At 43.5% G+C, this 27,321-nt stretch overlaps 1 protein-coding gene across 1 annotated transcript in view; it reads left to right on the forward strand.

The window, feature by feature from the left end:
- Window positions 1–543: 543 nt before the first annotated feature.
- The window catches only part of SLC9A9 (solute carrier family 9 member A9), a gene marked incomplete at its 5' end in the record, with an annotated part of 529,192 nt that continues 502,414 nt past the window's right edge, over window positions 544–27,321 (forward strand). Inside the window, 2 exons of the mRNA XM_080934770.1 lie at window positions 544–718; window positions 17,143–17,345. Of these exons, the coding sequence (XP_080790896.1) occupies window positions 544–718; window positions 17,143–17,345 (378 nt within the window). The remainder of the gene's footprint in view (window positions 719–17,142; window positions 17,346–27,321) is intronic.

The raw sequence follows: 27,321 nt of genomic DNA on the forward strand, positions 1-27,321 counted from the left end.
GTGCTTCTCAATTTCAGGAGCAGTCCTGTGAAACCACTCCTGTCATTCCTCCTCCCCTGGGAGGCTCTGGTGGGAGGGGAGAAACCTGAGCGCACGGAGGTAAGGGTCTGGACTTGCCCTTTTAAACCTAGAAACTATTGACGTGCTGAGTCGAACTATCTCAGATACAACTTGCCAGTTATATACAGCCTAAGAAATCATGCTGGAAGCAGGAGGGCCACGAGTCTGAGCATTAGCATTTTGCTGGCAGATTTGACCTCTGTGGAAGATCTCTTCCCTGAGCGAATCATTTAAAGACCGAGCCTTCTAGGATGAAACCACCCTTTGGAGTTTGAAAAGAGACGAGGCTGCTTTAAGAGAGAAACAGGAAGTAGTAACTAGAAGCCGGTCTGAATGCTAAGCTATCTGAATGCTTGTGAAGTAGCAACAAAGTAGCAGCGTTTATTCTGAAATTCTGTGGACGCCAGTCCGTCCTAGGCATCCCTCATCAAAGTGCTCATCCCTTGTCCAGGGATTCCTCTGAGCATCACCGTCGAGTGGAGAATGGCCGGGCAGCTTCGGCTTACGTCAGGGAAGGATGAAGATCATTTTCAACACCAGGGAGCAGTGGAGCTACTCGCGTTTAATTTTTTGCTCATCCTTACCATTTTAACAATCTGGTTATTTAAAAATCACCGATTCCGCTTCTTGCATGAGACTGGAGGGGCGATGGTGTATGGTGAGTGTGTAAACGGTGGGGTTGATGTGAAACTTGTTGCCTGGGCGTAATTAGAGACTTGTGCTCAGATGGCAAAGTGCGGGAAGTGAAGGGAACATGCTGACTGAAGTGTCATTAGCTCGACGAGAGATACTGCAGTGTTCTGAATGCTAAGCTCTTTCCAGAGGAGCTGCGGAAATTCGCCTGGTCACAGAGCAGCTGTCACAGTCGTGCTCTGGGGCAGCACAGTCTGAGTCTGTTGACAGCTGCAGTCCTTTGTCATGCGGGTAGTCAGGGAGCAGCGCTAGTCGTGGTAGCAGGATGGCGGTGGCAACCCAATCAGCGCAGCTGCTTCCAGGGCAGCCAGAGGAGCCAGGCAGAGTGAACCAAATAGCCTCAGACTGCACAGAGGAAGTGCCCTTTCAACTATTTTCTAGAAAAACACGTAGAAACAGGCTCCACCCTTGTAATGGGAATAATTGTGTCCAAATCCTTTTCCATCCTATGAACACTGTTTTAGCTTCTGATAATAAAAGTGTTAAACCAAGAATCACCTATGCAACATTTTCCATTGCTTAGCCTGATGTGATATGGTCTTGTTTATAATACTTATTTGTGTTCTCACACCACACACACGTGCGCGCGCGTGCGCGCGCACACACACACACACACACACACACACACACACACACACACACACACACACGCCTTCTGCCTGCCTTCCCCCAACCCCCTCTAGTTTTAAACAAGTCTTGCCTGGAACTCATTAGACTGGCCTCAAACTCACAGTGATTCTCCTGCCTCATCCTCCTGGGTGCTGGAATAATAGGTGTAAGTAAGCATACCTGATTCTTTTACACTACAGGAGTTGTGGGGGTGGGGAGGGCGTTAATTTAAGGTTAAACCTCCCAAAGTGATGTTTTTCCTGTTCAAGTTTCCATGGCGTCTGCCCTTTTTGGGAAGTTTAATAAAATGTGATTATATAGTCTACACAGACTAGACTGGGTTATCTAGTTCATTAAGATGAGATGCTAGGAACCAGCACTGAGCTGGTACTGATACAAATTATCTCCCTACCAACTGGCTTCACTCCCCTTATTTTACTTAGTAAAAGGTAACAGCTTTCAGCATAGTGGAAACAGTCAAGGGGCTGCTAAAGCACAAAGAACATACTTTTGAATTCCGCTCTTTTTGGAAGTCCCAGAGGCCCCTTTATATGTCTGAGGTCCGGGGAAACAAGATGAGAGCACATTTTATGTGCTAAGCATGTGATGGGATGATGTTAACCAAGTATGGCTCTAAAGAGAAAGCCTGAGATAGCCTATCCTCCACTAGACCCCTGTGAGACACTTCAGCTATAGGAGAGATATCGAAGGCCCACACAGTGCAGTTTGTTTTCAGGCAGCCAATTCAGAGCACAGCTAAGTTCCCTTGCATAGCACACAGCAAAAACTTTTCAGAGTGGAAGAGACAGGCCAAAAGGGAAGGGTACAGTGCTTTCAGAGGCTGAGCCCTAGACATGAGTCATTCTCCCTTTCTCTATAATCAATTTACCAGGCTCTTTCTCTGTCTTGGGTAATAAATAATCAAAAAGATGCAGGATGTAATCTGAGAAGCCAGAAACACTCTCATCAGATCAAAGGGCTGTGCATTTAGTGATACAGCAGAGTTAAAAGTGAGTCCTTATTAAAAGGAAAGATTTCTCCACAAACATGGTGGTCCTCCCCAAGCTGAACAGTCAAGCACGGTGGGCCTCCCCATGTGTTTTCATACATTTCAAGCTGTTAATGAGGTTCTTGCTCATTTTCAAGGGTAAATTCTGAAAATAATTCATCAGGATGGCCTCCACAGACTTCCCAGATAAGCAGTTTTTCAAAACGCTATTCTGAAGTGCTTGGGCTTTCCGTCAGGGATGAATGAAACAGTCAAACTAAAACCAAAGAGGAACTCTGAGAAACACCTTTTAATAGAAAGAGGGAGAGAATCCCAAATATTTACTCTTTGTATTGAATATGAAGCTCATAAGTCAAAATGAATCTTAGAGAATGGGATCCTCACTTTTCAGAGGAAGCAGGACTTAGACGAAGGTCATAGTAGTGGTTGGTACTGAGCTGGGGTTCAGCACATCTTTTAATTAAGGATTCGGAGACAGTAATAAGTAAATTTCCTCAGTGATATTCCAGGGAGTGTGTGTGTGAGTGTGTGTGTGTGTGTGTGTGTGTGTGTGTGTGTGTGTGTGTGTGTGTGTGAGTGATCAGGGGGTGGGTGGATGGCGGAGGAATGAGGATGCTCCAAACATATGTTCCTGTTGTAAACCTTTATGGACTGACCATGTAGTTTCTTCTCTGTGGCGGGGGGTGGGGGGCCTCTGACAAACTAAAATTCCAGGATAAACCCTTCCTCCATCTGAAGAAGTAAGTCATTGTTTCTACAGTGGTCTGGCTAAAGGCATAATGATGACCAATGGGGGGAAAAAGCCAACCTTCTAGTTTTCTGAAGACAGCTTAGAGTAAACTGAGGCAGTTCTCTCCACCCTGCTGACCATCCATGTGCTGACCATTAATGTTTGTTCTGGCTTTCAGTCCCATTTAAAGGATTATTACTGTTGTTTATTCTTTAGTCTTGCCACAGGGCACCTTAGATACTTGCCTTTCTCTTTGGGCTCATCAATGAATTAGGTGACCAGCCCCAACCTCTCGCTATGGCTCTTGTCATCAACTGATTGCACAAACCATTTGCCCTTACACCAAGAACAGTATTTTCTTCAAGCACTACAGTATCTATATTCCCTCAGCCCAGTCCCCGACATGCCTCTCTGAGGGCATTCTGGTGACCTGTGCCAAATGTCCCTCAGAAGATGTAATATAGGTTGATACATTTAATCGGTGTACTTGGGAATCCAATTAAAAAAATGTCTAGTGATGAGAAGCATAGAAAATGAACAGTTACAGGATAAAGGAGGAGCAAGGTGACCAAGCAGAAGGTTCAACTGTTCTTTCATAATTATTGGTAGAAATAATTTTCATGTCGTTAACCTTATAGATGTTATATGCAGAGCTATAGGGGCCAAGAAGTTTCCTCTGTGTTGATTGGAAATAAAACGAAAGATCCAAATACAAGCAATTGCTTATACAAAAATAAAAAGTAAAAAAATAGAAATGTCTTCACTCATTCTGGGTCATGGGTACTTTTTATAAATTAGCAGTGTCATTGTAGAAATATTTTTTTTTGCTTCTCCAGGCACAGTAAAAGGGTAATTGTCGCTCATGACTTCCTATGTCTCCGGCTCTTTCACGATGGAAGAATAAACAACCATCAAATTCACTTAAACTGGACTAAAAGCCAGAATGAGCGCTAATGGTCAAAATATTGATTGACAACAGCTGGGACACTTACTGCTGCTTATTCGGGACCCAGATTCAGTCCCTCGGTGCTCACTGCCGAGCACTTGCTCCTTGGTTTTTGAAAGTATTAAGGAGTCCATTTTATCTCCCTGGGGGTTGTCGAATCTTGTAGGCCATTTGTTCTACCTTTGACTTTTACCATCATCTAATATAGAGACTGCCCTGAAATCATGCAGAAACTTGTTCATCATTTAGTAGGGACCAAAGAAATCCCAAGCCTCTATAGTCAGACTTTAGAGCTTATCCAAGTTCTGTCACATTCAAATGTTTTTGATCCTTTGAGAGTGTTCTTACCTAAATTTAATAGAGCAACTTAATTTAATCAACAGCTAGGGGCTTTATTTTTTTCTCCCCAGGTTTAAAGAAAGTTGAAATACTTACAAAAGCATCTTTCCTCAAATCTTGTGGAAGTATAGATGTCATCTCAGCCCTTTTCAGGGGTCCCCAGCTGAAAATGTATTGCTGAACATGATTTGTCTCTACTTTATTGGTCCAGTTTTGCTCTGTCCTAGTTCAGCCTGCACCCCCGCTCAACCTGCATCCCCAGCTCAACCTGCACCCCCAGCTCAGCCTGCACCCCCAGCTCAGCCTGCACCCCCAGTTCAGCCTGCACCCCCAGCTCAGCCTGCACCCCCAGCTCAGCCTGCACCCCCAGCTAACAGCCAGACCTATAGGGGGGCTCATCTTCATTTCCCACTGCACACCTGCCTGAGCTGTCCTTAGGCACACTACCTGTTGAGCATTGGCAAACTCTGTAGAGAAAGCCCCAATTAGGGCTGATAATTCTTTGTTCCTCAGCAGCAGAACGTATTGCTCTACCCCTCCATGACTGAATTTCTGGCCCGAGTTTTCTCATCTGTGAAATGGGCAGGAAATGAGCTCCTTTCTAGCTTCAACACTTCTTCAGAATTCAAGACAAGGAAATCTTCAATCAGATATTTTGGAGCTTCTTCCTTTAAATCCACTAGCTTTCTTTTCTTTTCTCTTCTCTTCTTTTCTTTTTTCCTTTCCTTTCCTTTTCTTGGATATTTTCTTTATTTATATTTCAAATGTGCTCTCCTTTCCCAGTTTCCTCTTCAAAAACACCCCTATCCTATCCTCCCTTCCTCTGCTTCGATGAGGGTGCTCACCCACCCACCCACCCCCTACTCCCTCCTGACTCTCTGCCCTGGCATTTCCCTACACCTGGGCATCAAAACTTCACAGGACCAAGGGCCTCTTCTCCCATTGATACTTGACAAGGCCATCATCTGTGACATATGCTGCTGGAGCCATGGGTCCCTCCCTTTTCGGTTGGTGGTTTAGTCCCTGGGAGCTCTTGGGGGTCTGGTTTGTTGATATTGCTGAACTTTCTATGTGGTTGCAAACTTCTTCAGCTCCTTCAGTCCCCTTCAGTCCTTTCTTTAACTCCTCCATTGGGTACCCCATTATCATTTCAATGGTTGGCTGTGAGCATCTACCTCTGTATTTGTCAGGCTCTGGCAGAGCCTCTTTGGAGACAGATATATTAGGTTCCTGTTGGCATGCACTTCTTGGCATCAGCAATAGTGTCTTGGTTTGGTGGCTGTATATAGGCAGGATTCCCTAATAGGGCAGTCTCTGGATGGCCTTTCCTTCAGTTTTTACTCCACACTTTGTCTCTGTATTTCCTCCTTTGAATATTTTTTTCTCCCTTCTAAGAAGGACTGAAGCATCCACACTTTGGTCTTCCTTTTTCGGGAGCTTCATGTGGTTTGTATCTTGAGTATTCTGAGATTTTGGACTAACATGCACTTATCAGTGAGTGCATGCCATGTGTGTTCTTTTGTGATTGGGTTACCTCACTCCAGATATTTTCTAGTTTCATCCGTTTGCCTAAGAATTTCATGAAGTCATTGTTTCTAATAGCTGAGTAGTACCTCATTGTGTAAATGTACCACATTTTCTGTATCCATTCCTCTGTTGAAGGACATCTGGGTTCTTTCCAGCTTCTGGCTATTATAAATAGGGATGCTATGAACGTAGTAGAGCATGTGTCTTTGTTATAGGTTGGAGCTTCCTTTGGATTTGTGCCCAGGAGTGGTATAGCTGGGTCCTCAGGTAGTACTGTGTTCACTTTTCTGAGGAACCACCAGCTGATTTCCAGAGTGGTTGTACCAGTTTGCAACCTCACCAAGAGAGGAGTGTTCCTCCTTTACCACATTCTCGCCAGTATCTGCTGTCACCTGAGCCATTCTGGCTGGTGTGAGGTGGAATCTCAGGGTTGTTTTGATTTATATTTCCCTAATGACTAAAAATATTGAATATTTCTTTAGGTGCTTCTCAGCCATTTGATATTCCTCAGTTGAGAATTCTTTGTTTAGCTTTGTACCCAGTTTTTAATAGGGTTATTTGATTCTTTGGGGTCTAACTTCTTGAGTTCTTTGTATATATTAGATATTAGCACTTTATTGGATGTAGGATTGGTAAAAGTCTTTTCCCAGTCTGGTGGTTGCTGTTTTGTTCTATTGACAGTGTCCTTACAGAAACTTTGCAATTTTATGAGGTCCCATTTGTTGATTATTGATCTTAGAGCATAAGGTGTCCTGCTCAGGAAAATTTTCCTTGTGACCGTGTGTTTGAGGCTCTTCCCAACTTTCTCTTCTATTAGTTTCTTTGTATCTGATTTTATGTGGAGGTCCTTGATCCACTTGGACCTGAGCTTTATACAAAGAGAAAAAGAATGGATTGATTTGCCTTCTTCTATGTGCTGACCTTCAATTGAACCAACACCATTTGTTGAAAATGCTTTTTCTTTTCACTAGATGGTTTTAGCTCCTTTGTCAAAGATCAAATGGCCATAGGTGTGTGGGTTCATTTCTGGGTCTTCTATTAGGTATCAAATAGGCAATAATGAAATCAAGTCATTTCTCGTAGGCATGATTTTACTTAACATCGACTCGACACTTTTAGTTCTTCTGGGCCTGTTTTGATTTTAATTGGGTGCTCAGTCAATCTTACTGATTTCCTACTGGCGAGTGATGCGCTGAAGTGACTTTATCAAAGTCGTTGGGTGTGGCTCTGTGCGTCTTTCTCACCAAGCCAGAGTGGCTCTACCTTAACCTGAAGGATGTCCAGGAAGGGTAGTTAGGATCTAGAGTCCAATGTGCCCAGTTTGTTCTCAATTGAATTATAAAACGCTCGACTTAGGTGCTTTGGAGATCTGCCCAAGTTTCTTCAGACTGTGTAGTGTTGCTAAATTAAATAAATGAAGGAGTTGAATCCTGCAATTCAAGTTCTTAGGAGGCAGAGGCAGGGGGATCAACACAAGGTTTATTTCACATCATCTGGATTTGCATAGTAAGTTATTGGCCAGTGAAGGCTGTGCAGTGTGGCTCTGTTACAAAAATACCGAAGAGGGGAAGGATTTCTTTTTAAGTATAAATCACCATACTATTCTAAATAAGCCTGTGTATTGTGCTGGGGTTCTGAACCTTTAGACCTGTACGGCTTTGGCCTGGCTGCCCTGGTGCTTCTTCATTGCTTCTCTCTGAAGGGTTTGAAGGGTTACTGATGTCACACACCAAGAGAAGGGGTTTATGACTCAAGCTATTTACGAGCTATTATCTAGAGTCTAATGGAACTAAATTCATATGGGTAGTGACAGGGAGTATTAATATTTGTTATCTCAAAAAGTAGATATATAATAAAAACGAGCAAAGACATTATAACATGTACAATGTAAAATTAGACTTTACACATATTAACCAGTTTAATTATCCCAACAGTCATTTTTCAGATGGGGATAATGGGAGAACAGAGAATCAAGTAACTTTCCTAATGTCACACAAATACAAGAGGCCAGGCGAAGGATTCAAAGCTTGCTAATTTGGTTCTATGTGGTTTCTTGTGCGCACATGCTTGTGTGTGTGTGTGTGTATGTGTGTGTGTATGTATGTGTGTGAATAGAGAAGAGATTATTGCTTTCATGCTACAGATAAGAAATCTAATACCCAGAGACATAAAGTAACCAATAACTGTTGGGGTGGGAGCTGTATTTCAGACTAGGGACACCTGTGCTATCCCCCAGCCTTAAGCATTCACTCTAGAATAACTGTTATTGTTTAGCAAGGCTGTATTCTGTTCCAGGCAATGGTACCTGTGCTGAATAGTTTTATGCCAAGTTGACTAAAGCTAAAGTTTTCTGAGAAGAAGGAACCTCAACTTAAAAATCAGGCTGTAGGTAAGCCTGCAGGGCATTATCTTAATTAGTGTCTGATGGGGAGGGCTCAGCCCATGGTGGTGATGCCATCCCTAGGCTGCTTGGTCCTCTGTTCTGTAAGAAAGCAGGCTGAGCTAGCCATGGTTAGAAAGCCAGTAAGCAGCCCTGCTGCGGGACCACTGCATCAGCTACTGCCTCCAAGCTCCTGCCCCGTTCAAGCTCCTATCCTGGCTTCCTTCAATGATGAACAACAATATAGACGTGTAGGCCATAGAAACCCCAAATCCCCAAATTATTTTGGTCATGGTCTTTCATCACATCAGTAAAAACCTACTTAAGACAGTACCTTTGGAAGTTTACAAAATAAGTATAAAGAGAGAGTTAGGAAACTTATATGCTGCACAGAGTTGGGTCACCCTTGTGTTCTTATCGGAGTGTCCCCCATTCAGTTGGTGGGGAATAGTTGGCGGGGGCAGTTCAGTTTCTTTCTTACCTGAAGCTGCAGAAGTGGTAATGTCTTGACAAACAGCCCAGTGTAACCCAGAGGAAGCAGTATCGTGACTTCCCATGGATGCTATGCAGTTGGACTTGACATATCCCGGGGAAGGTTGCAAGGCTGCTTGGAAACAGCTCCCTCCCCAACACACACACACACACACACACACACACACACACACACACACGCCCTGGGGAAGCTACCTTACCAGTTGCCTCATTTGGGTTTTAAATACACATGGATGTCAGAATGTGTGTGGCAGATGCTTTACAGAGCTTGAGAAAGGAGATTAGATTCATGTGAATCATAAAAAGAAGGAGTCGGAGCTTTTGTTATACGTGAGTTTGACTGAATTTAACTTTTGGAATAGTCTGAAAGATGGTAACTTTTATCTCTAGGGTCTCAGAACCCTGAACACATCCTGGTGAGTCTGAAACTGTTGCTCTTGGGAGAATTCGAAGCCTCTCCAGTCTTAAATCCTATTGGCTGTTGGAGGGAAGTACTGTCTCTATGGTCCTATGTATGCTTCTAACAGCCTGAATAGGATCTTCCGGTTAAGATCAGGGATCAGAAGCAAGCGGCTAGGATCCAACCCACTGCCATAGCCCAGCTGTGAGTCTGCCTTCTAGGTGGTGTCTATGTCTTCACACTGTTTAGTGCTTTCCTAGGGAAGGAATTCAACAGGAAGTTGCTGGTTTTGTTTTCTACCATCTTCCTGACCCCATGAGGGTGGAAACCATCTCCCTCTGGGCTGCCACTTCCACTAGTGGGGAAATGATAGATTGTCTTGTGTAAATCTATAATGTAAGAACCCATTGATATAGCTCATATACCTAACCCTCTTGTCTACTGTTCTGCTGATGGCCTCTAAGGATGTTGACAGTCATGCTGGCTATAAAAAAGCTAGTGCCTAAAGTAGTTTCCAGAGAAAATTAATCTATAATACATGTTAGAAATCCCAAAACCCAAGCTGGGTAATGGTGGTACACACCTTTAATTCTATCACTCTGGAGGCAGAGGCTGGCAGATCTCTGTGAGTTGAGGCAAACCTGGTACATAGAGTGAGTTCTAGGATATCCAGGGCTATAAAAAAAGCAAAACAAAACAAAACCTCTGTCTCAACCCCTACACACACACACACACACACACACACACACACACACACACACACCCCAAAGTCTCAGAAACGTGGGTGTTGTGTTGCAGGTTGCAGGTGTGTATGTATATACATGTGCATGGCATATTGAATGTTACCTAATGTGTACCAAAGATGGATGGTAGATATGAGATATCTTACACATGATGACTGGACTTCTGATATGTTCCATGAGTCTCTCTTCCACACAATGACAGATATGGATGGCTTTCTACCCGGGTCTATGTGGGGGGCTGCTCAGGCTGGCAGGTGTCCCCCTCTAGTCCTGACATCATTATAAGACTGTTTTCCCCACCAGGGCAAGTCCATACTGAAAAGCATGAAGCAATAAATTGGGTCCTTTATAGCAACACCCACACTGTACTCTGCTTCAAATTTAGAAGGTTGGTGGGAGGGCAGGGAAAGAAACAAAAGCCTAGAATAACAGAAAGCATCACACACACACACACACACACACACACACACACACACACACACACACACTTCCTTTTTGTCCCTGAATAATCTCAGGGCTAAAACTAAACCAGAACTTGTTGGGAAATGTGTCCAGACATCGAGACCCAAATCTTCGTCATCTCTTTAAATCACCATGCATACCAGGAGACTGATAAGTCAAAAAATGAATAAATGAAAAGAACTATCAAATAAGAAGCTAAAAGTATCAGGGATGCAGCTCAACTCCAGTGCTTGTAAATGCCCACTGCTGACTTTCTTTGACTGTCACCGTCTTTCCTGAATTATTAATCTCTGGTCACTCCAGCTGCTGATTGCCCAATTCTTGCTGGGCTGTTTGTTTGCTCAAACCGAACTCTTGCACATCCTTAAACATCTCTGGGAAGCTCCCCCAAGTGCTGTGAAGATAGGGTTAGCAGTAATTCCTTTAGATTCCCTGGGTCTTGTTTTCAGGGCTGGGCATGCAGGTCAGTATCCATACTTGTCTGGCATGTACAGGACCTGGGCTCTATTCAACAAGTAACAAAACCCTTGACCCTTAAGCACCCAGCCCCCATACCTCCCACAAAGACACTCCTCTGTTTTCCTGTCTCTTCTTCTATGACGCTCCCTGTCAAGGATCCCTTTGCATGTCACTGGCTGAGCTAAGGTAACATAAATATTCCAGAGCCAATAGTCAGTAGGGGGAAAAGTTGCCTGGAACGGAGGATAAAGAATTTTCCTGGAGCACATGGCTATATGGGGAGAGATAGACAGCAAACAAAACGACAGCAACTAAACGGAGTATCTTCCATGTGTGGTAAGTATGCCAGCAATACCAGCTCCTAGTGAGGTGCTGGCAAGAGGGTCATGTGTTTGAGACCCTGTCTATTATTATTAGAAATAAATAGAACTTTATTAAGGGAAGGGACAAAGAGAGAGAAATAGCAAAGATAGTTTTAGCAGACACATTGCAGGAGAGATGCTCAGGAATCCAGTGACTTAGTTTAGAGAAGGGGGTAGTGTCATCGCTCAACATGTGGGGGGTCAGCTGCGGAGCCAGCTGTCCTGCAGTCTCCATTTATTTGCTTCATGTATGTGTGTGTGTGGGGGGGATCTTCCAAGTTCTTGTAAACTCCATGTAGCCCTTGAGTTCTCACACCCACAGCTGGGCTGGCTGTGCCCTTCACCTTCAGGGAACCACTATTCCTACAAAAGGAAGTGACAAGGGAGCTGGAGTTGTGCTGGGACACTATGCGTGGCCATGAAAACACAGAGTATTCTGGGATGGCTCTGTATTTTAAAGACTATTGGCCATCTACTGCCATTTATGATTTTTTTTAAATATTAAGGCCCTGTCCATATTTCTCTAAGCAAAGCCGTGTTAGAGACACATTTCTGTAGCATATTGAATATCTGTCAGTAAGATTCACGAGACTTGGCTGTGGAATGAGGTTTACAGTGAAACAGTTGTAGTGCCTTATTCTTAGCGGATGTTAGCATGCCAAGATTCCAAGGGAGGAAAGGGCCAGTCAGCTGCTGGCATATTCTAAGGTTTATTGGGAAAAGAACATTTTATACTCATCTCTCTCTGCCTCACACAAGCTTCAGAACATCTTACACGTCTGTGGCTGGCAAAGAGGATCAAGTGGCTAATGAGATGAGAGAGAATCCAAAGGTCAGGGCTGGTGTTTCTGAATGCTCCTTGGTGGAAACGCCCCTGAGGCTCTTTGCTCTTCCTGTCCTCTCTCCTCTCTTCTCTCAGGTAGCCTAGTCTTATCTTAACTCATCATCTGCCAATGCCTCCATCCCCCAAGTGCTGGGATTACACATCACTACATCTTTGCTCTTTCATGATCTGACGTGGTGTAGCTGCCTGCCAGACATCTTCAGGATGACAGTTATATAGAAAGCCCTTAAGGACAGGAACATCACAGCGAGGTCCCCTCTTCTCTATGACACTTTAAAATGTCCATGACTTCAAGGGAGTCTGCGCACTGGAAGTATCTAACTACAATTCTGCCTAAAGTGTTTGTCTTTTCTGGGGGAGAGATGAATCATAGCACAGAGCCTCTGCTTTAAACGGTTTCATTGTGCATCGGAGGTCTGCAAAGCGATGCTGAACAATGTGGGCTGTCAGAGGACTGGTCCTGATACTGTGTGGCTCACACTATGTGAGCTGTACTCAGGTAAGCGAGATCTGTGGACACGGGCTCTGATAGAGCATATGTTTGCCAAGGCGAGACCCAACAACCTTTTTCAGATACTGGGTGCTCTGAGAGTCAGTCTCTATCCTGGGCTTGCCTGGAGCTGAAGGAGTCCCCACCCTAGGGGCCCAGACATTCAGACCTGACTAAGCACTCATGTTTCTTAATTATAGATTGTCTGCGAAGGAAATGCCAAAGAACTGGGTCTCAGGGACGACTTTTGACAGCGCTGGGTCAGACCTAGGTTGTGGCTGTGAGCACGTGTTGTGGGAGGTGGTCCCTTACTGAGGCACAATAGTGCCTTTTGCTTGTCTGAGTTTCTTGTTTTTCAGTGCAAGTGGTGCTTTTGTGTTCGGCTGCCATGGTGGCCAGTCTTCTATTTGTCTGTGACAGAGTGATGGCGCTTTCCTTATCCTGTATCTTTGTGTGGCTTCTGCTCAGAGTTTTCGTCCTCTTGCAGTCTGTCTGTATTTCTCATCTTCTCCCATGCAGTCTTGCCAGCGCAGTGTGTGTGACAGCTCACCACTCCATTTTTATGTCAGCATCCGCCCAGCACACTGAGTTTGCCTGTGAAAACCTGTGGGAGTCTCTGTGGGAACGCCTGGCCTCTGATGGTCCACCTGCTGTGCCTGCAGCCTGGGTGTGCTAGCCATGATGCCTCTGCAAACCGCCAAGATTTGATTCCTTCCAACACTGGGGGTTTGGAGCAAACTAGGACCAGAACCTTTTGGCGCATGTGTTAAGTTGGCTCCTATAAAGACGGAAGTGCTGGAAGAGATTAACTACAGAAACTGATTTACTATGGGAAGCTTCTTTGAAGGAAAATGGGGAGGGGCATGAGAACCCCAGAATAGCCGTCTGTCTTTGATGTTAGACTAATATTTACGGAGAAAGGGAAGGAAGAAAGGTTGTACATGGGGACTGATAGCATACATTGCAATTCCAAGAAAGGTTTGGAAACGTTATGGGGGAGATAATATCCATGATGGCCTTCAGAGAGGTCTCCAGCTCTTTGCCTTAGTAAACCCACTGGGCACAGACATTGGTGGGTATCGAACCTCTGCATGAATGTGCTGAGAGATCATGGGGCACAAAAGCTGAGGCCATGTCGACTGCCTATCTCAGAGCTGCATTTTCATGGCCAATACATCTGCTTCCCCCCCCCATCTGCATATGTACCCCCCATTGGCATTGTTTCAAGTCTGAGACCCAAGTTGGGACAGGACCAGGCAGGGCCACTCAGTTTTGAGGCCTTTTGTGACGTTAACCACACCAATGAGTATGCATTTGCTGTTAAGGCAAGGGCTTGCTTTCTATACTCCGGAAATGACTATGGGCAGAACTTCGTGTTCATTTCGTGTTGCCTCGCTGAGAGCTTTATTTTTCAAAGCTAAGTAGCTAACCTACTGGGAGTAGGAAATGACATTAATTTAGGTTCTATCCACTTAGACCCCTGCAGGGCCGGTCTTGGGCTTCTTTTAATTTTGTGTCCCACTTGAGTAAAAAGAACAACAGTACTATAGTTCATATGTATTGTGTAGTATTATATAGTTCACGGTGCCAGTTGACTCAGTTTTAGGAGGTAAGTGGACAGACTGATGTCCTTCTATACCTGAGAATGTGAGTTATGAATGAGGTACCCTCTGCTCTCTTGTAGGTGGTTTCATTATAACCATTCAGCACTATGCCTGGAAGGTTCCCACTGTTCTGTGGCAGATCATAGAGTCAGTAAAGGTCAATGTTCCCAAACGACCTTTCATGATTTTGATTTAGACACTTCAGCCTCTGGCTGCTTAGTCCCATCTCTGTGGCCTGCGGTGACAAAGTACACCATAGAAGTAGAAACATATGGCCTAGAGATGCTTACATCTCAGCAGAAACAGAGAGAGTCAGGAAGGAGCTGGGGCATGCTATTGTTTTAGGGAATGTCACCTGTGACCTTGATCTAATCATGCCTCAATAATTGAACCCGACAGCTAAGGACAAGCTTTCAACTTATGGAACTGTTTGCTGGACCCTTTATGTGTAAATCATAGCACTTAAGTGTCTTTTCTTATTCATGAAGATTGTGTGCAGTGTTTTTTTTTTTTTTTTTTTGTTATGGAAGAGTAGATTCAACTGAAGCAAGTGTGAGATTTAAAAAATAATTCTCAGTTTGATAATTTGAGTTTTTGCAATTCCTCATTCTAATCAGTTCTCACAAGTGATAATTGTTCCACAAAAATCTAATTATTTTACCTTCTTGTCTACAAGTTTCCACTAGTTCTCAACACGACTGAAGTAAAAAACCCAGTTTTTTTTTTTTTTTAGCATTTCAGAGGTGCCCCTGTCTACTCCTCCACTTTTCCTTCATCCTACACTCCATTCTTTTTCTTCTCTTCTCCTTTGCCCTCTATATTCTCTTTCTACACCACTAGTGACTTCTTAAAACGTATCAGATCCCCTAAGACCCTTTGTATTAATACACTGGCCTAAGGTTATTACTAAAAATTGTGACCACAAAAACCACAAGTTGTCACATATAGCAGCCCAATGCAGGTAGGCTGGTAGATGTCTCCCTGTCTCTGGTTTCTCAGGGACCCAGGCTCCATCTGACCAGTCTATCTTTGGAGCCTTTATTTTCTCCCCATTCTGCCAATAAAGGAGAGATAGAGAAAGAGAAAGAAGAGAGAGAATGTATTAGATTATTCTCTGCCCCAACCTAGAAATGTAACATATCACTTTTGCTTACATGCTATTGAAGTGATCTGTCCAGAGACAGCCAAGAGGTAGTCTTTGGCTGAGCAACCACTCCCACTAGCAGTTGTAGAGAGAGTTTAGATCCAGATATACTTCCCACTGACTAGGATTCCCACTGCTGCCCGGATGTGCAGCCCAGGTCCTGCTCATTGTCTGATGAGCTCAGCAAGATAAAGACTCATTGGAGCCTTCAGCGTTTCCTCCAGCTTTGCAGTGTACAGTGCTTGTCTCTTACAGTGTGCTTCCCAGCTACACTGCCACATGGCATGCTGGGTTAGAATTCTCTGCACATGAATCTTTAACTTAAACAAACTTGAGCTCATTCAGTCCTGAAAAAAAATTATATATATTTAATTGGATATATATATATATATATATACTTACATTTCAAATGTTATCCCCTTTCCCAGTTTCTTCTCTGGAATCCCCCTACCCATCCCCCTCCCCTTGCCTCTGAGAGTGCTTAATCTACCCACTCCCTCCTACTCCCTCCCACTTCCCGGCCCTGGCATTCCCCTACACTGGGGCATCAAGCCTTCACAGGACCAAGGGCCTTTCCTTCTGTTGATGCCTGAAAGGCCATTTTCTGTTATATTTTTATCTTAGACCTATAGATACGTGGAACAAAATATTTAATGCAAAATGGTATACACACACACACACACACACACACACAAATGAAGCACTGAGATGAGTGAAGTGGTGCACACCTGTGATCTCTGCACTTAAGAGACACAGGCAGGAGGATCAGGGATTCTAGGCCACCCCTGGGCTACATAGTGAGACGGAGGCCAGCCTGGACTACTTGTGACTCTGCTTCAAAAACTAAAAATAAATAAATAAATAAATAAATAAATAAATAAATAAATAAATAAATAAAAACAACCAAGACCAAAAGAAGAGTTACTAGATTATAAAATTCACAAGCAAGAGGTAAAACCTCCAAAGATAGAGGTTCAAAGAGTAACGTCGGATTATCTCTCCCAAAACATACGTGAGCACACATTTTGAATCAAGGGCTGTTTCAGGTCTCCAAAGCTCTTTTTGCCCCTGTTGTTAATAAATTCATATTTAAAAGGTTTATAGTGATCTTACACCCATGACTGTCCTAATACAGTTTAGAAACTTAGAAGTCAAGGGTTGATCTTGTATGAAGAGACTCCGTGTCATGCAAATGTATGCAACTATGGGCAACTACAACTTCAAATGGGAATTGCCTGATGGGTTAAGAAAAGGTATCTTGGTGCCTGGATGGAAGTATAGAATTTGGTAGATGGAGAGGAAGCTTCTTGATCTAGTGACTCCTCCACATTACTTGGGAGCTAAAATTCATCATAATCTGTGTCCTTGGACCAAATTCCCTTCTGGTTGGCCCCCAATACCTACCATTAAAATTGGAGAAGCTATTGCTATGTCATACCCTCAGAAAGAGAGCAAGGCCACCTCTCCCTGTGGGTCTGAAATGTAAATGAATTCCTGTCAGTGTGAAGAGGCCTCCGCAGAGAGCCATCTCCCAAATAACCATTTATTCTAGGTTGACCAGAGAGCAAAGGTTCTCTTGAATACTTTGAATGGATAGGAGAGGTGGGTAAGGAAGAAGAAAATAAAACATGAAAATATGTTCTAAGTATTTAGTCAATAATGTCCATGACTTATTCCAACAACACATCCCAGTGAGTTAGTACCTGCGAGTAAACAATTTTCAAACCAAGAAATGGTCCGGCATTTTCTCCTGTCACTTGTATAGGTTTCGAATCAGACGCTTGATTCAGTCAATTTTAGGAGACCTAGGATGCTGTCTTCCAGTACAATCGTGTGTTCTTTGTTTTAGGCCTCATAATGGGATTGATTTTGCGATATGCCACAGCGCCAACTGATATTGACAGCGGAACTGTCTACAACTGTGGGAAGTTGTTCTTCAGCCCGACAACCCTACTCGTCAACATCACTGACCAAGTTTATGAATATAAGTACCAGAGAGAAATCAGCCAGCACAACATCAGCCCGCACCAGGGCAACGCTATACTGGAGAAGGTAAGGGCCCTGCCAGCACAGGCGCCTTTGTATTTCATAACCGATGGCGTCACTGATAAGCATCTATAGATAGTTATACAACCAACAGCCATTTGTTTTCACATTGTAACATTTGGGTCATTGAGTTGACTATATAAACTCAGGTGTCAATATTTTCCATAATATTTGGGCAAAGATTTTAATATAATTCTCTGGCAAGCCAGAGCTGTATCTACTTTCTTTTAAAGATAACATTTTGCAGCCATTTTTCCTTTCTTGAGATGTATCCCAGTGCACATATGTGTGCCTTTAGTGTTGTACCAGTTACCTGCTGGTCATTTGCTTCGAATCTCCCCAAGCCAAGGAGGAAACAGAGGGATGACACTTTTTCCGTTTGTGAACTTGGCTCTAGGATGGTTTCTGGCTGACAGTGAAAGGCATTGCCTTCTGGCTGTTTATAAACACACTAACCTACAGTCCACCCGAGAGAGCTTCACCATGGTGGCTTGGCTAATGAATTTAGGTTAAAATTTTGCCAAATGATACATATTTTAAAAACCAGTTTCAGGCTTGGATGTGTTTTAGTGATAGAACACTTGTTTGACGGTGTGTGAAGCTCTGGGCTTGATTCCCAGGGAAAACACACACACACACACACACACACACACACACACACACACACACACACACACACAGGGTAGGGGGATGGATGAGGGAGAGAGAGACTGATATTTAATACTACACACTGTGAATAGCTCAGCTACTTTGGCCACTAGCAAGAGACCATCCTACAGGTGCTCTCAACACTCAGGGTGAGGAGTCAGGTGTCAGGTTCAACATGTGTGTTGAACATCACCTTTGAGATGATGAGGTCCTGTTAACAAGGAACACATTGGTAGAAGCCAAACCTTCGAACAATTTGCTTAAGAGCCTTTGGGTGAGAGGTGAACACTTTCTGATAGGATGATAATGCATTTTTATCGCTCTTATCCTATACAGACTTAAGTTGTTTCTTATTAAACCACATTGCTAAGGGGTGGTGGCACACACCTTTAGTCACAGCACTTGGAGGCAGAGGTAGGTGGATTTCTAAATTCAAAGTCAGCTTTGTCTACACAGTGAGTTCCAAGAAAGTCAAGGTTATACAGAGAAACACTGTTTCAATAAACCAAAACCAAAATCAAACCAAAACAATAGCAGCAGCAGCAGCACCATCACCACCACTACCAAAACACACACACACACACACACACACACACACACACACACACACACACACACACACACACACACACACCTCTCTTTAAGAGATGCACATATGTTTTTCCCCAATTTTCAGAGGGTTAAAAAAGTAGGGGAGGGATTTGGTTTTTTATTTTTCTTTTTTTTTATATGACTGACTTACAGTCCTTTTTCTTCATTATCTTCTGTTAGTATATTTATAGATTAATTATGTGAAAGGACTTCTTAGGGATCAGCAAAGTCAAATTATAATGTTAAGCCTAATCACACTTAGCTGGGAAAATAGATTTGAGTACATAGCAAGGAAGTCAGATAATGCACTTCTGTAATAAATGGAGCAACTTCCAGGTTTTATGTTTCAAATGATCTCAGTCATATTATCCCCTTTATCCATGGGGATAATAGAAAATTATTTATCACAAATAATTTTATATAATGTGTTAAAAATACAGTACATTGATTTTAAAACACATTTCAGTTTCATTTGCTTACTTATTTTGAGCCAAGATCTCCCTGTATACCCTAATGTTCCAAGATCTCTCTATGTAGCCCAGGCTACCTTTGAACTCACAGTCCACCTTAGCCTCCCAAGTACTACTAGGCTCACAGGCATATACCAGCACACCTGGGTAGTTTTACATTTTTGGGATGTAAATTACTTGTTTCCTTCTGCTCCTAGCCAATTTTGTCTGTATTTCTTTATATACAGCAGTGCTCCAGACAGGTTGGTTCTCCAAGGATGCCAGAATTATTTCTGTTGCCATAGCAATTTTGTTCTCTAACAGGCCTGCCTGTAAATACCTGGCCAGGAATTTTGGTAGCGTGCTCTGATATAGTAATTTCTTTATCAGCAGCCACAATCAAGTGTTTGCTGTTGAAAACTTAGGACAACAGATGAAAATACTTCTTTCAGCAGTCAGATCATGATCTGTTGTTCCTAGGATGTTTTTAAAACACTTCATAACTCAAACATCTTCTACATAGACTTCTAAGCCATGAAAGCTTTAGTCAAGATCAGTATTCGGTGCTTCAAGGGCCTAGGGGGTTTGTACTCGGTGACTCTGTGCCCAGAACAAATATTCCCATCTCTGTTGGTGGAGAACAAACATCTCCCAGAGTCCCTATTATAATAGATGACTTTGGAGGGACTGGAATTTGCTCTTAAATGGTTGGAGTATGAGTTACTTTATGTTTGCTGCTCATGTGACAATATGGGCAGAGCCTACTAGGTATGTATATGTATAGCTGTTGGCTTGGCTTCCATTGGGGTTCTCTACTGCATGCATCTGTCCATATCAATCAGTTACTTTCTGTTAGATGAAAAGAGACCCCGATAAAAGGATCCATTCATGGAAGGCTTCTAAGGAAGTAACATGGGTCACAGAGTTTGTCATTTCTCCTAGGTTCATTTAAATTATTGTAGTCCCCAGCTTTCTTTAAAAAAAAAACTGTTTTAGAGGTATATCTATTTTATTTTCTGTGGTTTGCGTGCATGTGTGTATGTATGCTGCATGAGCACCTAGTGCTGCAGAGGTCAGAGGAGGGGGTGGTATCCTCTGCAACTAGGGTTATTTGATCGTTACAAGCTGCCATATGGGTGCTGGGAACTGAACTGGGTCCTCTGTAAGAGCAGCAGCTGCTCCTGTTGCAGATCAGGGTCCTAAGATCACTACACTCTGTTTTCAAATACTACATGAAAACATAAAATTGTACATATTAGTGGGGTACCATGTGATGCTTTCATATTTATATATATTGCATAATATACTCAAATAACTCGAAACACACCCGTCATCCCAAGCATTTACTCTATCTTCATGACAGAAACAACCACAAACCTGTTTCTAGTTGATTAACCTCAGTAGGTATATTAATGTTATCTGTAACTATCCTCCTGAATGGACAAAAGTACAACAGACATTCTTTTTAAAAGTTTATTGCTATTATCTTAAATTATGTGGCTGTAGGTGTGCGTGTAAGCACCTTTGGAGGTTAAAGGTCAGAGGACTAGATGTCCCTACAGCTGCAAGCCACCAGATATAGGTGCTAGGAACCAAACATAGGTCTTCTGAAAGACCACCCCAGCCCAGGAAATTCTTAATCCTGTCTTAGCTGTGGTAATCAGTGTTTATGGTCAGGTTTACAGGATTTGGAATCACCTAGCATATGAGCCTCTAGGCCAGTGGTTCTCAACTTGTAGGAACTGTATTAAAGTGATCCACAGAACCACCACTATGTGTATATCCTGAGGGATGATTTAATTCTTGGCTTTGACTCTGAGGGGTTGAGTACATTAATTGAGGAGGAAAGATCCATCCTTCCTGCTCTTGGGTCCCAGACCATATGAAAGGAAAGAAAGGCAGCTGAGCATCCCTGCTGTCTGTTTCTTGACTGTGGATTTAATGGTGACCAATTGCTCCTACCCCTATGACCCTCCCCACTGTGATAGACTGTCACCTGTGACCCCCCCACTGTGACAGACTGTCACCTGTGACGCCCCCCACTGTGATACACTGTCACCTTGAACTGTAGCCAGAATACATCACTTAAGCTACTCTAAGCATGCTAAGCAGCTCTCACTGATCAGTCTCCCCCTGTCTTTCCCTATCCCCCTACTCTTTGAAGTTTTTCAGGTAGGATCTGTTCTATCTTCACCTCTGTGAGGTCAACTCTTACTCTTAAGTGGAGAGACTGAGACACATCTTTAGGGTTGTTTTAATTTAAGTGAGATTGTATACAAAGAGCGCCAGCTGATGTGGCACCTTGACACCTACTGTTCCCACTGTGCCCAGTTGCTTTCACTGATATTGACACTGCCAACAGCTCTGGGATGCTTACTTCCCCCAACAACAGCGCTATACTGGCACTGCAACATCTGGATGCTTGGTACATGTCAGTGTTAGCAATCTTTGAGGCTGTTTTACTGATATATTCAACATCGTTTGAAGGAGATATCCCACCAAAGGACAGCAAGCTTTGCAATGACAACAATGGCAGGTTGTGACGACCTTCATGACCAGGTGCATCCTTAAAGCCTGCCACGGTGCCTCGTGCTAAATGAATACCTGGGGAGTGGGTAAAGAGATGATTGATTGAATCAATCTAGAGAGATTTGCATGTCTGAAGAAAAATCACAGTATTTGAAAATTATCATCCTGAATATGATATAGTTGTGGTTTCCTGGATAATATATGTTTTAAAATCTTGCTGGAGAGATGGCTCAGTGGTTAAGAGAACTGACTACTCTTCCAGAGGTCCTGAGTTCAATTCCCAGCACCCACATGGCAGCTCATAACTATTTGTAAAGGGATCTGATGCCCTCTTCTGGTGTGTCTGAAGACAGCTACCGTGTACGCCTAGACATTAATTAAGTAAATAAGATTTTAAAAAAAGAGAAACAAAAAGAAACTGATCAAATGTTTTAAAATCTTAACCCCTTGTGTTAGTTGTGCATATAAAAATACAAAAAAAAAAAAAAAAAAAAAAAATAGTGTCCACTGAGATTATACAATGGGCCAGACTCCAGGCCAAACTCTGGGCCAGACTCCGGTGCTGCTAGGAAGATGCTATCCCAGGACTTAGCCCTTGGTCCTGAGTCCTGACTGCTGATTGTACCAGTCTTTCTAAAGGATCCATAAAGAGGGGGCTGTGGGACCCAAGGCATTTTAGCTTCTCATCAGGAGGAGGTGGGCAGTTTTGGGAAGGGTTCAGGAGGAGTCACACACAGTGGGGCACAAAAGCCATCACGGAACTTCTGTGGATCGCCTTCCTCCTTGGCATGTACTGAACGAATCTTCAGCCTCCGTTTCCACACATTAGGACTTGATAGTCAGTTTTACTCTTAGAACAACTGAGTTTGAAGCCAAATGGAATGTCACAGATTTGGGGAATCTGGAAGAAATTCCCACACAGCACCACCACTTCTTAGAAGGGTTTCTCAAAGCACGTGCATTTCTGGGATGGTTAGGGCCTGGTAGTGCTTGGAAACCGTACACCGCTCTGTGCCTTTGTGAACTCCTTCCAATAGGAAAGGATAAAGCTGAAGAATTGAGAACTGATGGCATTTAGAGTCGCAGCAGTGTGCCAAAGGTAAACTTCAGGAAGCAGCATATGCTAAGCCTCTTCAACTCATGCTCAACACAAGTCAAAAGGGAGGACAGAAAATGGGTATCTGACAGGTGAAACCAGTGCTGCCTGTGTTATGAGAAATGAGTGCTTGAAGCGGCTAGCTGCTGCCTTCCTGTCCTGTGATGTCACTAACCGTTTGCCAAAGTTCTTCTGTGGGTCCAAGGTATCTTTAATTTTAACCTGTGGGGCTAAAATTATATATTATATTATATTATATTATATTATATTATATTACGGATTTACAAATGTGAATTCGTTACGGGATATTTAGGGCTAAATATTCCTGACTTTCATATAATTAAGGAGCTTAAATTTTTTTCTTTTGAAAAGGAGATAGAAATTCCAAAACTAAAAACAAACAAACAAACAGGAGGGATGGGGATGTAGTTTGGTGATAAAGAGCTTGCCCAGAATGTAAAAACCCCAGATGTGATTCTCAGTACCACCCAAAGAAACAGCAACAGCCCTTGTCTACTGCTAATGTTTCTTTCATCTATTCCCTGTCCTCAATGGACCCAGTCCCCACACATAGGCTTATGAAAGAGACATGATACTACCCTAAGCATAATACTACTCAGGAAGTAGCACCAAGTAAGTAATACTAAAGTGCAGGTACCAAAGGGTTGTACCAGCACCCCCAGGCTCTCAGAAGCCCTGCTGTCCTGTGGCTGTCAGGAAGGTTTACAAGGACGCATCCCAATGGACTCTGTATGCAGCTGTGGGAGAAGATAGGGTGAGGGTGGGAAGACATCCCAGCCAGAGGGAGGGGCATGGCATACAAGTAGAAAAAGCAGTAACTATTCCAGGAAATGAAACATCTATTCTTCGGATGTATGGGGGTGGAACTGAGGGCAGATCTCAACTACAGAAGCAGCTGAATACCAGGTTGCCTGTGTTTGTTCTTGTTTGTATTCAGCAGAGAATGGCGAGGTTAACAAAGGCAAAGGGTTAGTTTGGCTTCAGCAGGGAAATAAAGCAAAGGCAGAGACAGCACTGAGGGGGTGGGGGTGATCCAGGAGCAGGTGGGGAGGAAGGACAGGTGGGGCCCAGAAGAAGGCAAGGAGTCACTTGGTGTTCCCCTGTGAGTTCATGGGAAGGGGGAGGGGAGGAAGTGGAGAGAATTGAGTAAAGGACAAGGAGCTGGATGGCAGAAGGCTCCCAGTTGTAAGGCATCTCATCGTGGACACGTCCGTGTGTGTTAGCACGCTGTTATCTCTCTGCACTGCCGAGCATTCAACTGGGATGTCGTGCAGATCTAGACGGGGTTCAAAAGTTGTCAGCACAGTTAAATTTATCACTTCTGCCCGTCATAAATCAGATGACTACGGTGGAGCGGCACAGGAAGCTCCTCAGTGAAAATTCTGCTAAGTCTTCACTTCCTGTTTGAAAAGTGACACTGTCGGTTGGTGAAGGGAAGTGGTTTGGGGTTCTGTACGCTGCGGAGAGAAAACAAAAAGTCCTGTTCTTTCAAACATGAGAATCTGATCCTTTCTCAGCAGGACACAGAACTACTTCGTATGTGTCTCTTATTCTTAAGAATGTTAAAAACAAACAAGCAAACAAGACTTACAGACATAGCTAAATTGTGTGGCTTTAATTTGGCTGTTCCCTTTAAGCGAATCCATTAATTAAGTCTGTTTCCCTCACTGCCCGCATTTTCCTTTTGATTCTTGTATGTTTATCTGCAAGCCATCCAGTCTTTTACCATGTGACAAATATTCTTACACAGAGGCCAGGGCCAGAGCTCTTCTGGCAATAGGAACAGTTTGATGAGGCAAAGCCACTGAACCAGGAGATAAATATGTGCAGTTAACAGCAGAGCACTCTTGGGACAGATAAAGAAAGTCTGGGGGACAATCTCCTGTAAAGCTTTGCTAGATATGCTGGGAAGGGGGTGAGCCCCCAGGGTCATTAATTACCACCAGGGCTTGGAGAACCTTTGGTGGGCTACTCACAGTGCAGTGGGGTGTATCTTTCCTTCATATCCTATGGAAACAGGCTGTGATGATTCATGCTTCTCCGCCTTGACCAGTCTGGGCATAAGAGGACCCTGGTGTGACTGGAGCTTGCAGAGAGGGCCCTGAGGCTCCCTAAACACCTGCTTTCAGTTAACCCTTAGTTAAGAGAACACTTATTATAAAAAAAAGTAAGTTTATTTACAAAATGTATAACTTGTGAATTGTTATAAATAAAGAAGCAGCCCCACTGGGTTGGTCTGTGGTGAGGACCTCAGATGGTATCACGTCACAGTGGTACAATGTTCAGGAAAAGATGGTCACATCTCACACAGGGCTTGGGTGGGAGTCTTTCCTCTTCTTCTAACAGACATCTCTAAAGAACTCAAGGGGCTTGTGTGAGAAGTACCTCAGGACCTAGACTCCACTTTCCACAGGATCCACATTCTGTCAAAGTGTCCCTGGGGAACAGCCTTCAGGCACAGTGTAACCATACCCAAACTGTAACAGTAAATGCAAACTCAGCAAAATGTCCTGGTACCTACTTTAATCCCATTTGCTTTACAAATTTCAGGCAAACAATGGCCTATATTATAACACACATATAAAAGGAAAAAAAATTCAAGGATGAACCAAAGGCAAAATACAAAATCTCCTCTCCTTGCTACTTCTGTGTGGAACATGGGACACCTCACTTTAGGGATCAGCAATGTCACGTATGTCATGAGAAGTGTATGTTCACTTTAACCCGTTCCGTCTTGGTCCAATCCAGGCCTTGATAATGGAACACAGCCAGATAAGGTAACTTATAAATGGAGGTAAACTTGGATCATATTCTGAAGGTTGGAAACCAAAGATACCCAACTAGTGAGGGCTCTTCCTTACAGTGTAAGCATAAAAACCATCCAGCGGTAGAAGCAGGAAGAAGTGGAGAGACCACAACTTATCCATCTTTCTAGAACATACTTGTTAGGGTTTGAATCGAGAAGCTCACCCAGAAGCTCACCTTTTGAATGTATAGTCTTCTGGCTTTCTTTTGAAGGCTGAGGAGACTTTATGAGGGCGGGGCCTGGCAGGTGGAAGTGGTCCAATCCCAGCCTGCTTTTAACGAATCTTCATGTGCACCTAGGCGAAACACCTCAAGCACTGCCATGTTACATTCATGCCTTCCACTCCATGATGGGGTGGAATCTCTTAGCAGCCACAGTGGATTCTTCTTCTCTTAGGAGGCTATTTTAACATAGATAGGGAAAAATAACCAGCATAATGCTCTATGGGAACCCACTTCTGAGAACAAAACCAATCCATTCTTCAGGCAGAACCCTTATGGCCCAAGGTCTCTTAAAGAGAATTGGGACTTGAGTTTCCAACTCAAAGCTCTGGGTGACATATGAAAACCACAGCAACTTCAGAAATTCTATTCTTCTGAAATCTACTGAGTTGGGGTAGGGGGGATCTTGTGCTGTTATGGGATGTTCTTAGAAACAGATAAACCTTTGAGGAGTACATGTCCCTGTCTTCAAAGACCCCATGACTCTATACTCCAGAATCAAGTTATTTTGGGTCACAAGTACACAGTCTCAGGCCCACTGTTTATTCTTCCCTTATATTCAGGAGTCTCGTAAATCAGTATTTCAATCTACAATGCTTTGATTAATCCCTCGTCCCCAAACTTGCAAAGCCTGCAGGAAGTGAAGACCTAGGTCTGCTTTCTGTCACACAGGGCTCCCAGTGCCTGTCACATGGTGGATACTCTGTAGACCTTGGCACATGAATAGATGGTGCAGGTAGGTATCTGTCAGTTTCTGCTGTGAGTTGCTATCTGTCACTACCACGGTGTCCTGTCTTAACTGCTGCCTATTTTTGTAATGAAGTGTGTCATTGCTTTATCCTCAGGGTAAAATACACGAGTTCTGAATTTTTTTATTTTATTTTATTTTTTTTTTAGTTACTCAGAGGACTGGACAAATCTCACCTCCAAATATCCTGACAGGGAGAAAGGGAGAATGAACAGGGGGAAGAAATAGGTTTCCCATTACAGGCCGAGCCCCAGTAGATGAGGCTGAAAATGGATCTTTCACTGTCTCTCCCTTTGCTTTGCTCCTTTGAGAACACTAAACAGGCAGAGCTGTGCGTTCATCACCACCGGTCTCCAGGGAGCAGTTACACAAAGCTCTGTCCCATGGCACGCCACCTGCCAGATACTCCTCCCTAATAGCTTCAGCAGCTGGGGTCATAGACAAGGAGCTGACTGAGCTGAAGGATGCCCTTCAGGCTTGTCTTAAGCTGGGATGGAGGGGACCTTCGCTCCTCCTATATAATTCTTTTCTGGAAAACGTTTATTATTATTATTATTATTATTATTATTATTATTACTACTACTACTACTAACTACTGCTACTACTACTAACTACTACTACTACTTGGTGCTGGAATAGCACCCACAGGCTCATTCATGCTAAGCTCGTTCAGCCCCTGAGCTTCACCCCAGGGTCTCTTGGGTCATTTCTTATCACAAGGCCTAATGGTCCCTGATTGAGTTCTGCCTCAGACTGAGCTTGATACCAGAAGTCACATTAATCTGACCTTTCCTTCAGCCTGTTGTTATTTTGCTCCCCAAGAGGCATAGGCCCAAGGCTGAGGCAACATTCGGTGATCGGGTGCCTAGGGAC

This window comes from Micromys minutus (assembly GCF_963924665.1).
Source record: "Micromys minutus genome assembly, chromosome: 21".
NCBI classification, from domain to species: Eukaryota; Metazoa; Chordata; class Mammalia; order Rodentia; family Muridae; genus Micromys; species Micromys minutus.